The 13,653-nt window shown below is 44.6% G+C and overlaps 1 protein-coding gene across 11 annotated transcripts in view; it reads right to left on the minus strand.

The window, feature by feature from the left end:
* Positions 1-7,719, minus strand: part of CTBP1 (C-terminal binding protein 1) — a 54,634-nt gene extending 46,915 nt beyond the window's left edge. For 2 of the 11 annotated variants that reach the window (XM_083503477.1, XM_083503478.1), the window contains exon 1: positions 7,456-7,710. In XM_083503477.1, the coding sequence (XP_083359603.1) occupies positions 7,456-7,495 (40 nt within the window). In that variant the 5' untranslated portion in view covers positions 7,496-7,710. Of the gene's footprint in view, positions 1-6,642; positions 6,845-7,148; positions 7,398-7,455 lie in introns of those variants that run through there. The other 9 variants (XM_083503482.1, XM_083503473.1, XM_083503481.1 and 6 more) reach the window with 9 other exon arrangements.
* Positions 7,720-13,653: the final 5,934 nt, after the last annotated feature.

The raw sequence follows: 13,653 nt of genomic DNA on the forward strand, positions 1-13,653 counted from the left end.
AGTCCAAAATGACTCCCAGGCTGCGCACCTGGTCCTTCAGGGGCACAGTTACCCCATTCAGGACCAGGGAGTCCTCCACACCAGCCCGCCCCCCAAAAACAGTACTTCTGTCTTGTCAGGATTCAACCTCAATCCATTAGATGCCATCCATCCTCCAACCACCTCCAGCCACTCACACAGGACCTTCACCGCCTTCACTGGTTCTGATTTGAAAGAGAGGTAGAGCTGGGTATCATCTGCATATTGATGGGACACCCATATTGGGTGAACTCTGAATAGAGAGCAAAACATGTTGCATGGGTCAGGGAATGGATGAAGCAGCATTTGAGGTTGCATGCATTACTAATGACCACGCCACCCGCAGAAATCAGGTACTGAAATTACTGCCAGGCTGTGAATTCATCTCTGTCCTATCAGATGGCAGTACATACGCATATCCCAGTTGGGAATCCAAGCACTGCGATACAGTGGTACCTCTGGTTACGAACGCTTCGGGTTACAAACGCTTCAGGTTACGAGCTCCGCTAACCCGGAAGTAGCTGCTCCTGGTTGCGAACTTTGCCCCAGGATGCGAAAGGAAATCGTGTGCCGGAGGCATGCACATAGCAGGAGACCGATTAGCTAAAGTCCTCAGGATAAGAACGGTTTCAGCTTAAGAACGGACCTCCGGAACGAATTAAGTTCATAACCAGAGGTACCACTGTACTAGCCATAATTGTTGAAGGACGCTGCGTTTTTTTTACAGGACCCAGAGTGCTATTTCAGACATGGTCAAGGTTAATAATAATAATTTATTATTTATACCCACCCATCTGGCTGGGTTTCCCCAGCCACTCTGGGTGGCTTCCAACCGAATATAAAAACAATACAGCGTCAGACATTAAAAACTTCTCTAAACACGGCCACCTTCAGTTGTCTTTTAAAAGTAAAATAGTTGTTTATTGCCTTGACATCTGCTGGGAGGGCATTCCACAGGGCAGGCGCCACTACCGAGAAGGCCCTCTGCCTGGTTCCCTGTAACCTCACTTCTCGCAATGAGGGAACCACCAGAAGGCCCTCGGAGCTGGACCTCAGTGTCCAGGCTGAACGATGGGGGTGTAGACTCTCCTTCAGGTATACAGGACCGAGGCCGTTTAGGGCTTTAAAGGTCAGCACCAACACTTTGAATTGTGTTCAGATACGGACTGGGAGCCAATGTAGATCCTTTAGGACCAGTGTTATATGGTCTCGGCAGTCACTCCCAGTCACCAGCCTAGCTGCCGCATTCTGGATTAATTGCAGTTTCCCAGTCACCTTCAAAGGTAGCCCCACGTAGAGCGCATTGCAGTAGTCAAAGCGGACTACTTGGTTTGTGCTGTGCCAAGTGGAATGGATACTTTCCTCCTTTGAATGGCAGGCCTCTCCCAACCCCAAGTCACATCGCATGCCATGAACGTTGGGGGAAACCCTGCTGGAGCCAAAAGATCTATTCAGCCCAGCTTCCTCTTTCCCACGGTGGCCCAACCAGATGAAGGGCAAAAGTCCTGTCCGACTGTTGTACTTCAGCAACTGAACTGCACACTGCAGCTGAACTTGCCCAGTTCCCACTTAAAAGTTATCTAAGCTGATTGACATCACCATATCCTAGAGCAAATATTTCCAGAATTTGGAAATATTGGAAAAAGTTGTTCCTTTTTTATGAAAGTGCAGTCAATCAATGTGTTTTGATGACCCCAGGTTCTGGTATGATCTGCCAATTTCTTCCCAACCATGCATAACTGTATAGGCCTATATCATGCCCCCTTCCCTTTTATTTTAAATACCATTTTTTAAATTAATACTTATCCAAAGATATACAAAAGTTCATATCCAATACAAAGTATCTTTTTTATAATATGCCAGGGTAAAAGAAATGCTTTTAAAATCTAGACCCGGGCCTTCGATTCATTTTCCTAAACATTTTAAAAACAAAATAAAAAAATTCCTTCCAGTAGCACCTTAAAGACCAACTAAGTTAGTTCTTGGTATGACCTTTCGTGTGCATGCACACTTCTTCAGATACACTGAAACAGAAGTTGCCAGATCCTTCTATATAGTGAGAAGGTGAGGAGGGTGGTGGGAATGGGTGATTGGCAGATAGCTGAGATGAGCCTGTTGACGACTCTTAACGACTGCAATAGGTCTTACAGGAAAAGGCAAGGGGTGAGAAGGTGAAAAATGGCTTAGTCATGTATAATGAGATAAGAATCCAATGTCTTTGTTCAGACCAGGTCTCTCCATGGTTTTAAGTTTGGTATGAATTTTAAAAACAAGATTATGACACCACAGTAAAACACATATTCAAAAGTTGGTTTTCATCCTCCACTCCAATGAATATCCTTGTTGTTACATATTTTAATGTGGCTGTTTATTTATATATATTTTAAAATTGTATATATGGATGTTTTATGATGGCTTGTATTTGTAATGCCTAATAAAGGTTTGGCAAAGTAAGTACAGTGGTACCTCGGGTTACATACGCTTCAGGTTACATTCCCTTCAGGTTACAGACTCCACTAACCCAGAAATAGTGCTTCAGGTTAAGAACTTTGCTTCAGGATGAGAACAGAAATCGTGCTCTGGTGGCGCAGCGGCAGCAGAAGGCCCCATTAGCTAAAGTGGTGCTTCAGGTTAAGAACAGTTTCAGGTTAAGTACGGGCCTCCAGAACGAAATAAGTACTTAACCCGAGGTACCACTGTAAGGTATTCATCCACTTCCTCCATCCCAAAACAGGAGCAGGAATGGGAATAATTCTTAGTACTTTTATTATGTTAACATTTTAAAGGTATTTTCCCCATAAGGCTTATGAGGATTTATCAGAGACTCATTTTTCATGTTCAGCTGGAAGCCGTCCCAAATGCAAATGGCCTTGTTCTGCAATATAGAATCAACTGACTACAGTTATTGTTCCAACTTTGGATTTTCATGTTCTAGACTCTGCTGCATCCTCCATGTGTAATCCTTTACTACGTTTTCATTAAACAAAGATTGGCCGGGCGCAGGAGGTTTTAAGAAGCTCTGGGTTTTGACTGCAGTGCTCCTTCCGTTGCCAACTACTGCAGGATTTTACAATCTTGAAATGCCGCAAGCCCAGAGGCCAAGTGCATCAGCACATCAGTGTTCTGGACCGTGAAATAAAAGCCCAAACGTTATCACCCTTGACTTACAAGTCCCTGATGCGCAACTGACCATCAGCACAAAAATGCAGTTTTTAAAAATGGACCATTATTAATTATCTGTCCCGACTCAAGCTATTCAACACCTGCTGCTGATTTTTGGAGCTCTCTAACTGCAGCCACAGCTGGAAGTGCCTGGCAAAAAACAGAGGAGCAGAAAATGATCCATGAGTTCTGTGGAAATGTAGTCTCCACTCCGGATTTCTAATGCAGATTTATCCAGAAATTCCATAGGAACTGTAAGCTTTCAAAATAATCATTGCCTCTTGGAAGTTGCACAGTTCACCTTGCCCTTTGGGAAATTCGTTTTTTGTTGTTGTTGGGAATTTACAATTCAGCTGGGTTGGCCAGCTCTTTTGAAAACTACGTACTGAAAATCCAAATTTCAATCAGAAGTCTGTTTTACATAGATTTTCATGGTAGTCCACTATGGATCTACCGACCTTGACTTGGGACTATATTGTTCTAGGTCTTGCTAGAAAAAACATTCACGCCCTCCATAAATGGCTTTCAAAACTCAAATGACCAAGTAAACCTTTGCACAGTAATTCTTCGGCTGAGTAAAGATTCTGAAGTATTTTCCAGGAGCCTTTTCAACACAACTGTGGTTCCATACAACTGAGAGGGTGTTCTGCTCCTAACCCCATTGCTCCACATGACTGCACATTGCAAAGAATATTGGTAATGACGGAAAAGCTCTCTTTTGAGCAACTTGTCTGCCATTGCCAATTTAGAACCCTTGATAAGCTTCTAAGGAGCAGAGTCTGAAAACCACCAGTGTCCTACTTATTAAGTGGTCAAATACCGTATTTTTTGCACCATAACACTCACTTTTTTCCTCCTAGAAAGTAAGGGGAAATATCTGTGCGTGTTATGGAGCGAATGCCTGCGGGTGGCAGGGGGGATCTGCTGCAGTCGTGAGCAGAGAATCCATGGTTCCCTTTCCTTCCCTCCTCTGTGGTTACAAAGCATGGATCCACATGGATCCTCAGGATTTTTGCATTGGGCTACTCCAAACTCACTGTCAGATCACATGTCTGTGGCCACAGCATGGACCACAAAAATCATACATCCACTGTTTCGTTTAGAATATTTTTTTTCTTGTTTTCCTCCTCTAAAAACTACGTGCGTGTTATGGTCTGGTGCGTGTTATAGGGCGAAAAATACGGTAATTCGTTTTCTGCATTAGGACAAGAGCATGCATTTAAAGTAGGAATGGTAATCTTGCAAATGCAATTTTAGTTAATATATTTGATGCAAGAGCTACTCTACTCCCAATCTGGTTTGCTTTAGAAATTCTACCCGCCTTTCCAGACTCATGGTTATGCTAGAGAGTTTCAAAACCCTGCACAATGTCTAGAATCATTAAATCAAGGCAGTGAAAGTCATCCTTAGGATTGATTCAGTCTCGGAGGTGGGGTGCATCCAACTTCAGCTAAATCAGCAACTAAAAAGGATGTGGGTTATCTTCTGATCAGTGGTAAAGGTGTGAAACCAATTCTAACGATGTTCAACAATTTCTTTTGGCTATAATAGTTAAATATGCCAGTTTAATTCTAGAGGCAGACTGCATCAAGCTTGGTTGTGTAAAAGGGTGGCTGAACATAACTTGCAGAAATCAAGATTTTCATGCTCTGCACATCATCAAAATACTTGACTAGTTAGACGAACTGGCCTTAGATGTGGGCCTGTTCTAAAAAGTAATAATAGCCGAGTCACCCTTCTTAGAATGCTTTTCGTTGCATTGATTTAGATTTCCTTTATTATACCAAACTATATTTCTTTCCCTTTCTGCATTTGTTTCCTTCTCCTTTTTTAGTGCTACCTTATACAAGATGCTTTGTCACCCTTTAATATCTCGATCATTCTTGACAACTTTATCTGCTAATACAATCCTGGATAAAGCAATGAGTTGTTCTAGCATTCATATTTTATGTTTCCAGGCCATTTTACTGTAGGGAATAGGGGATTTCCCTTTGTAATTTAATGCACCAGTTAAAATATCAAACTATTAACTTGTTCTTGTAAGTTACAAAATAAATGGGAACGCTGAGTATTTAGGTAACAACTACCCAATAAATAGTAACATATATGGAATCCTTTCCTAAGGTATTTTTGGGGCAAACTGCTTATACATAAATGAAGACAGATTTTCTTATTGTGAATGTGACAAATTGATTGCAACACGAAAACCATTAGGAGTTTATCCATGGCATCTGCATATTAATAATTTTAATCCTAGACACCATATTCCATATAAAAATGAGCAATCATGACATATCTCCTTAAAAAAGATCAGAATCTGCATTTCAAGTGTAATTTAAAAATAATAATAATCTTGGAGCAAGAATTTCTAAGAAGCAGCTTGATACTGTTGTGTTATGCATTTATTACTCTGCCATATGTAAATTTTTTAAAAAAAAGCAGTTCTTGAAACTTGCTTTTAAAATGAAGCTGTATATAACTGCAAACGCATCAGATCAGATGCGTCTGTGGAGATACTGGCTATGTTTAATCAATAATAACCCAACCTAATATAACAACCATCTACATTTTATAAAATAAAACAAGTGCTAGGGCAAAGTCTGAATTTTAAATCACTGCATGAAGATTACTTTCTCTATTAGAACATAAATAAACAAAAGCGCATTATTTGATATAGGAAGCTGCTAATGTGCAAAAAGGTAGTAGATAAATCTGTCCAGTTTATCTAATAAATAACAAAGCTTGTTAACACACAAAAAGTATAAAATACGTATTGATCAGAATATTTTATAGAGAGCAGTATTTTTAAAGCAGCTATGCCGACTGTGTTGCTAATATTAGCCTTGTGCACTGTTAGCGGTGTAACAGTGCAGATACACCACTTAATCAGATTAGAATTAGACAAGCTCTCTCGTGTCAGCTGGAGGAGTTCCTCAACTGTTATTTACTGAACAGCCTGAAAGTATGCCATGCTAGGAGAGCCTTTCAAACTGCTGCGAATTTATTTGTTTAAATCAGCATGGTTCCCTCGCTTTGCGAATAGGCTGAACTCGACAATATCACGGAAAACAGGCCCTGTTGAGTATAAGGTGCGTGAATCATATCATAAGCGATGGTACAGCCGAGTCGCTCAGCTTCAATACCGCCATCACCAGATTTCATGCGCTTCATTGCAAAAAACAGAAGGGGACGGTGGCACGCAACAACAAACCCCTCCACCCGATTCATCATGCTTCATTTTTTAAAACTAACTAAACAGGGATTTGCTTGCAGTTTCTCCATCTGGGCAGGAAAGCGAATGTCTTTCTGGCAAGCGTTAAAAGTATCTCCCAAAACCATATTTTCAAAGCAGGGTTCCTGCCTTGTTCCCTAACCAAAGGGGCAGCGCCAGCCCCATACTGCTTTTTACAGCATGCCATCTATTACAAAGAGTTACGAGTCGGAAGGGGGGGGGAATGGTACCCCTTTCCATTCTTCCATCCATGTGGTGTCAACATCTCATCTTTGCTGCAGGGTTAGGAGCAGCGGAGCATCCCAGCAGAGACGGAGGCCAGCCCAGCCAGCGGGGCTTTGGGGGCGCGGGCTGCCATCGCGGCCCTTTCAAGCCAGCGCTGTCCACAACAAACAGCGGAGCAGAAGCCCGCCGGCTGCACGCGGGTCCACGCATACACACGCACACGCGGGGCCGCCCGCCCACTCCAGAAGGCCACCACAGGCCTTGAACCACCCTTTCCCGTCCGTGAGACCGTAATAACAGGGACACGGCGTCCCCGCTCAACTTCCTTCCTTCCTTCCTCCCGCTCCGCCGCGCCAGGCAACCTCTGCGCGCGCGGAGAAGGAGCCTGGCCGGGCAAGGCGGCGGCGGCGGGTGGGCCTTGTTCTCCCTCTCCAGCCGCGGCCCCGACCCCCTCGCCCGCCCTGGGGGAAGCCAGGGCCGCCCGCCCCTCCTCGCCGCCTTCCCCTCTTACCGCGCAGACCAGACCCGCGCGCGCGCGCTGGAGCCTCTCCAAGTCCCCCCTTTTGCGCGCCGGCGCGCGCCCGGCGGAGAGGCGCAGGGGGGCCTGGCTCGCGCCTCCGAAAGGCGCCCCGAGACGCACAATGCCGCGCAGCACAAAGCCCGGCGGGCGGCGGGAGCGCGCGGCGGCGAGGGGGGGGGGAAGGGAAGGGAGCCTCGCCGGCCTCTCCAAGCGCCCGCCCGCCGGCCGCGCCACGACCCAAGCAGGCCGGGCAAGGCAGGGCAAAGGCAAGGCAGGGCCTGGCCGGGCGGGTCCTTACCGAGCGGCAAGCCCTTGTTGAGGAGGTGGGAGCTGCCCATTGAACCGCGCTGTCAGGGGCACGGCTCCTCCGGCGGCGGCGGCGGCGTCTGGGGCGCAGTGCGGCGCATATGGCGGCGCCGTCGCTCTCCCCGCTCGCCAAGCGGCCCAGACGCTTCGCCAAGAACGGAGGCCGGGAGGAGGAGGAGGCGGCGGCGCGGGAGGAGCTCCAGGCAGGCAGGCAGGCGTTGGTCTTCTGGTTCCTGCCTCGCCAAAGTCCCCGGAAAGCAGAAGGGGCGGGAGGGAGCGCGGGAAGGCGGGAGCGCGCAGGGAAGCGCGCGGAGGGGAGGCGCTCTTCGAACCCAAGCATCCCGTTTGCAAGCGCAAGAGGCTCGCCGCGAGTGCAGTCCCACATATACTTCTCCTACCAGGGCAGTTCAGCATCTTAAAAAGCAGAGACATCACCTTGCCAACAAAGGTCGTATAGTTAAAGCCATGGTTTTCCCAGTAGTGATGTATGGAAGTGAGAGCTGGACCATAAAGAAGGCTGATCGCTGAAGAATTGTTGCTTTTGAATTATGGTGCTGGAGGAGACGCTCCGATCCATTCTGAAGGAAATCAGCCCTGAGGGCTCACTGGAAGGACAGATCCTGAACCTGAAGCTCCAATACTTTAGCCACCTCATGAGAAAAGAAGACTCCCTGGAAAAGACCCTGATGTTGGGAAAGATGGAGGGCACAAGGAGAAGGGGGACGACAGAGGACGAGATGGTTGGACAGTGTACTTGAAGCTACCAGCATGAGTTTGACCAAACTGTGGAAGGCAGTGGAAGACAGGAGTGCCTGGCGTGCTCCGGTCCATGGGGTCACAAAGAGTCGGACATGACTAAACAACTAAACAACAACAACCAGGGCAGTTATCTTCCCACAAGGGCCAACATTGATGCCGAAATCCAGCAATTCCTGAGCTCTGAAAGTTCAGCTTCCTCCTGATTCAAGTGCAGAGTGTTTGAGGACCGGGACATTTGCAGCAGGGAAACCAAAATGCTTGTTTACAAAGCTATTGTACTACCAACCTTACTGTATGCTTGTGAAACGTGGACCACTTATGAACGCCATCTCCAACTCCTCGAAAGATTCCATCAACGGTGTCTCAAAAATTTTTTACATATCACTTGGGAAGACAGGCAAACTAACTAAGAAGCAAAGATCACCAGTGTCGAAGCGATGATTCTTCAACATCAACTTCATTGGACTGGTCATGTTGTGTGGATGCCTGATGATCGTCTTCCAAAGCAATTACTCTATTCTGAACTTAAAAATGGAAAGTGTGAGGCCTGTGGTCAACAAAAGAGGCTTAAAGACTGTTTCAAGGCAAATCTTTAAAAATGTAGTATAAACACTGACAACTGGGAAACACTGACCTGCGAGCGCTCCAGTTGGAGAACAGCCTTTACCAAAGGTGTCATGGACTTTTGAATACACTCGAACTCAAGACGTAAGGGAGAAACATGCTAAGAGGAAGGCACACTTGGCAAATCCACACCATGATCAACTCCCACCCGGAAACCTCTGTCCCCACTGTGGAAGGACATGTGGATCCAAAATTGGTCTCCAGAGTCACTTAGGGACTCACTTTTAAGACCGTGTTCATGGATACAATCTTACTCGGCTACGCGCGATCGCCAAAGAAGAAGAAGGATGTCACGTGCAGGGTGGACGAGTCTTTCCTACCCCTGATAATTCTCAGAATTAATTGGAATTGGTGGGCAAGTCCTCCATATTAGGGAACAGGGAATATTGCCGCTGTACGACCTTCTTTACTTTCAACAGGACTTGAGTCAACAGCCGAGTTAGTGCCCTTGAATAATCACACATATACACACACGGTCCCCCACTGTAAATTGTAGTTGGCAGAATTGGCAAGTGGGCGCATCTGACACTGCAACTGCTGAGTGGGCAAATCAGCTTGTTGCATTTCCCCCTAAAAACAAGGTATACTTGGGCCTTTCTCTGCCTACTCCTCTGTGGTTTTTCCCCCTAGCCCTTGAAATCAGTGCAATTGATTTCAAGGGCTAGGAGAAAGAAGAAGAAAAAAACACCCTCACTGGTCCTGGAAGGAGCCTTTAGAAAAGTCTCATATGCTCAGAGACTTTGCACCTGTCCATTGGGAGAGATAGGAAGCCCAGAACACTTGTTCTTTAGATGTCCCTTTTATGAAGAGGCACGTAGTAAGATCATTGATCCCCTACTGGTGAGGCTCAAACAAAAATTTGACCTTTTCCTGTCAGGCAAAGATCAGAAAATGATCTGGATGGTCGCCAGATTCTGTGTACAGATCTGTAGGCACAGACCATCTCCCAACTCAAAATAGTCCGTCATGAAAATCCCCAAACTCAGTTCCATGGGTGACTCTGGATCAACTCCCTGGGATAGTTTATTGTTGTACATTGTTTTAAATTGTCTATTTTTCTTCTGTGACTGTACCCCCAAGTGTGTTTTATAAGATGGTCTCCAACCATAATAAATTATCTCAGTGCAATTGTATGAATGCACCAAATACAAAAAGCCAGATACTGGACAATGCCACAAAGTTGGCATCTGGTAACAGAAATTTCTAAAAGAGAAGCAAACTCCTTTCCACATTCCTAAAGAACCACTTATTGGTCATTTATGGGGAAGAGATAAATTTTAGAAATATAAAAAGTGCTTTGGTGGGGGGGAGGGGATACAAGGTCTACACATAAAAATGTATCAGTCTTACCAGCTCCAAATTAAAAAGGTGAGGGGGAGAGAACTCTGCTCAAACCACCCTACTAGATTTTAATTATATTTTCTGCTAAAAGCGCAGTCATTTCTTTTCATTTATTATTATTATTATTATTATTATTATTATTAAGGCAACTACAGTGTTCTAAGTTAGAGATTGCTTTTGTTCTAGGACAACTAGTAAGAGGACTACAAGACAACTCTAATCAGGATACCTTTTCGGTTCCCTAGAGCATCAGTTATGTATGTAAAAAGTACGTAAATATATATATAGTGAAAAAGCAAAACTGCCTCCAATTAGATTGTATGGGCTTTATGAAAAAAGGCTGAGGAGGTGGATGTCAAACAAAATATTCAGTTCAGCTCCGCTGCCTGGCTGGGTCAGCTGACGCATAATGCAGTACACACTATACTATAGAAGAATACAATTAACTCTCAGAATGGCTGTGCACTTCAAGGCCTAATAATTTACCTGACTGGAGATGTAGCCATTGATTTCTAATCTGATGCCTTCCAACCGTTTTCAGGAAGCTTCTCACATTTGTTGCACGAGTATCGGAGCACGATCAGTCAATTCAACAGCTTTAAAATACCTTTGTATTGCTTTCAGTTTCAATAAGGAGACAGCAATAAAGGAAATCAAAACATGTAATTTTTTTTTGCTATTCATCAATAAAACCTGACTCTGTACACACCCACACACTCACACCCACCCAAGTGCCTCTTATTTGACGTTTGTATTATGCAAAACAAAGGCTTGAGAAAGCAGTTTTTGTTAGATGCCCAGGAAGAGGCAGTTTTTGGTTTTTTTTAATTATGTCAATAAATATGTGCTAGGGCAGAAATAGTTCCAGCAATATCAATCACCAGATTTCACAAGACTCTCCAGAACACACAAATTTTGGGAATAATAATGAATAGGGGATAATTAATTATTTTTTATATTTTTATTTTTTGAATTGACTAAGGGATTCAGGTCTCCTTTGACATACCACTAGTCAGGCCATTGCAAATAGGAATAGATTATACTTCCTATTATAGAGACAGCCTTTAGTTTAAAAGGTTTGTTCATCGCTACTATAAGAAAGTAACAATTCTCCATTAAGTTACACTGTTGCAAATTAATGATCCACATTGAGTTAAACATTATTAAGGTGCAATACAGCAAAACTTGCAGACCAAGTTTATACATGTCTACTCAGGAGTAAGTTCCATTGAGTTCGGGGCATTTGTTCCCAGAAAATTGTGTATGATTATACTGATGTAAATTAGAGTTACAGTGGTACCTCGGGTTAAGTACTTAATTCGTTCCGGAGGTCCGTACTTAACCCGAAACTGTTCTTAACCTGAAGCACCACTTTAGCTAATGGAGCCTCCTGCTGCCGACGGAGCATGATTTCTGTCCTCATCCTGAAGCAAAGTTCTTAACCTGAAGCACTATTTCTGGGTTAGCGGAGTCTGTAACCTGAAGCGTATGTAACCTGAAGCATCTGTAACCCGAGGTACCACTGTACAAGGGCTTAAACCAGGGGCCAGCAAACTTTTTCAGCGGGGGGCCAGTCCACTGTCCCTCAGACCTTGTGGGGGCCAGACTATATTTTTTTGGGGGGGGAATGAACGAATTCCTATGCCCCACAAATAACCCTGAGATGCATTTTAAACATAAGGACACATTCTACTTATGTAAGAACACACTGATTTCCGGACCGTCTGTGAACCAGATTTAGAAGGCGATTGGGCCGCATCCAGCCCCTGGGCCTTAGTTTGCCAACCTATGGCTTAAACTGTGGCAGGTTCGCTCCCTGGATGGCTATTTTCATTCTGCCACTCATGTTTTGATAACCAGAAAGCTAGCTATAACCTAGATGCAGTGCCATAAAGTCAATGCTCCATATATCCCCAAACATTTTCTTTGCCTGTCACCAGATATATTACTCACGATTCTTCATTAGAGCCATTTTGGAGCCATTCTAACGTGTCATTTATCTCAGTGTTCAGTCATCATAAAGTTGCAGACATTTTGAATATGCAGTAGGCATTGCCCATAAAGGTATAAAAAAAGGGAATAAAATCCTCTTATTTGAAAGGGGAAATGGTATTATTTATGTTTCCAAGCACAATTCAAAGCGTTGGTGCTGACCTTTAAAGCCCTAAACGGCCTCGGTCCAGTATTCCTGAAGGAGCGTCTCCACCCCCATCGTTCAGCCCGGACACTGAGGTCCAGCGCCGAGGGCTTTCTGGTGGTTCCCTCGCTGCGAGAAGCCAATTTACAGGGAACCAGGCACAGGGCCTTCTTGGTAGTGGTGCCCACCCTGTGGAATGCCCTCCCACCAGATGTCAAAGAGAAGAACAACTACCCGACTTTTAGAAGACATCTGAAGGCAACTCTCTTTAGGGAAGCTTTTAATGTTTAACAGACTACTGTATTTTAATAATTTGTTTGAAGCTGTCCAGAGTGGCTGGGGAAACCCAGCCAAATGGGCTGGGTATAAATAATACATTATTATTATTATTATTATTATTATTATTATTATTATTATTAGGCACACACAACCACAATAAATGACGAATAGGGAAGGTTTTCCCTGATAGATTCTAATAGCCCTTAGCAGATCTCTATTTGCATCCTTGCATTGCCCATCAAACCAGCCTCTTTGATTTCTCTGTATGCTATTTGTGGTATTGGGCTTGACTAGATAAACCACAGAGCCTAGGGCTTACCGATCAGAAGGTCGGTGGTTTGAATCCCCGCAATGGGGTGAGCTCCTGTTGTTCGGTCCCTGCTCCTGCCAACCTAGCAGTTTGAAAGCAAAGTATCACAGTGCAAGTAGATAAATAGGTACCGCTCCGGTGGGAAGGTAAACGGTGTTTCCGTGCGCTGCTCTGATTGCCAGAAGCGGCTTAGTCATGCTGGCCACATGACCCGGAAGCTGTACGCCGGCTCCCTCGGCAAATAAAGCGAGATGAGCACTGCAACCCCAGAGTCGGCCATGACTGGACCTAACGGTCAGGGGTCCCTTTAACTTTACCTAGATAAGATCTGAGGAGCATGCTGATTTGTAGAAAATCCAAAACTGGGTTTGTTGCGATGTTTATGAGGCGATGTCGTAGGTTCTTCATTAAGTCACTCGCCAGGATCTTATGTATTTCGTCATTCACCATCAGAGACCATTTCACTCTTGAGGTGCCCGAAGATTCACCGACTCATTATGCTATTCAATTTAACATAATACTGTTTACATTCCAGTCAGCTGCAAAACTCCTAATTGGCCACAATTTGTTGAAAGGGTCTCTTGTGCAAACCTTCCTACTGAATTGAGTTTTGTGTGGGTTTTTTAAAAATCAGTTCATGTACAAAGGAATCTGAAGGAAGAAAGCCCAAAAATCATTAATCTGAATAATTTGTTGAGTATATTAAAAGTGCTGTGGCTACAAACTAGATGGGAAGGGAT

This window comes from Podarcis liolepis (genome assembly GCF_965112155.1).
Source record: "Podarcis liolepis genome assembly, chromosome: 5".
NCBI classification, from domain to species: Eukaryota; Metazoa; Chordata; class Lepidosauria; order Squamata; family Lacertidae; genus Podarcis; species Podarcis liolepis.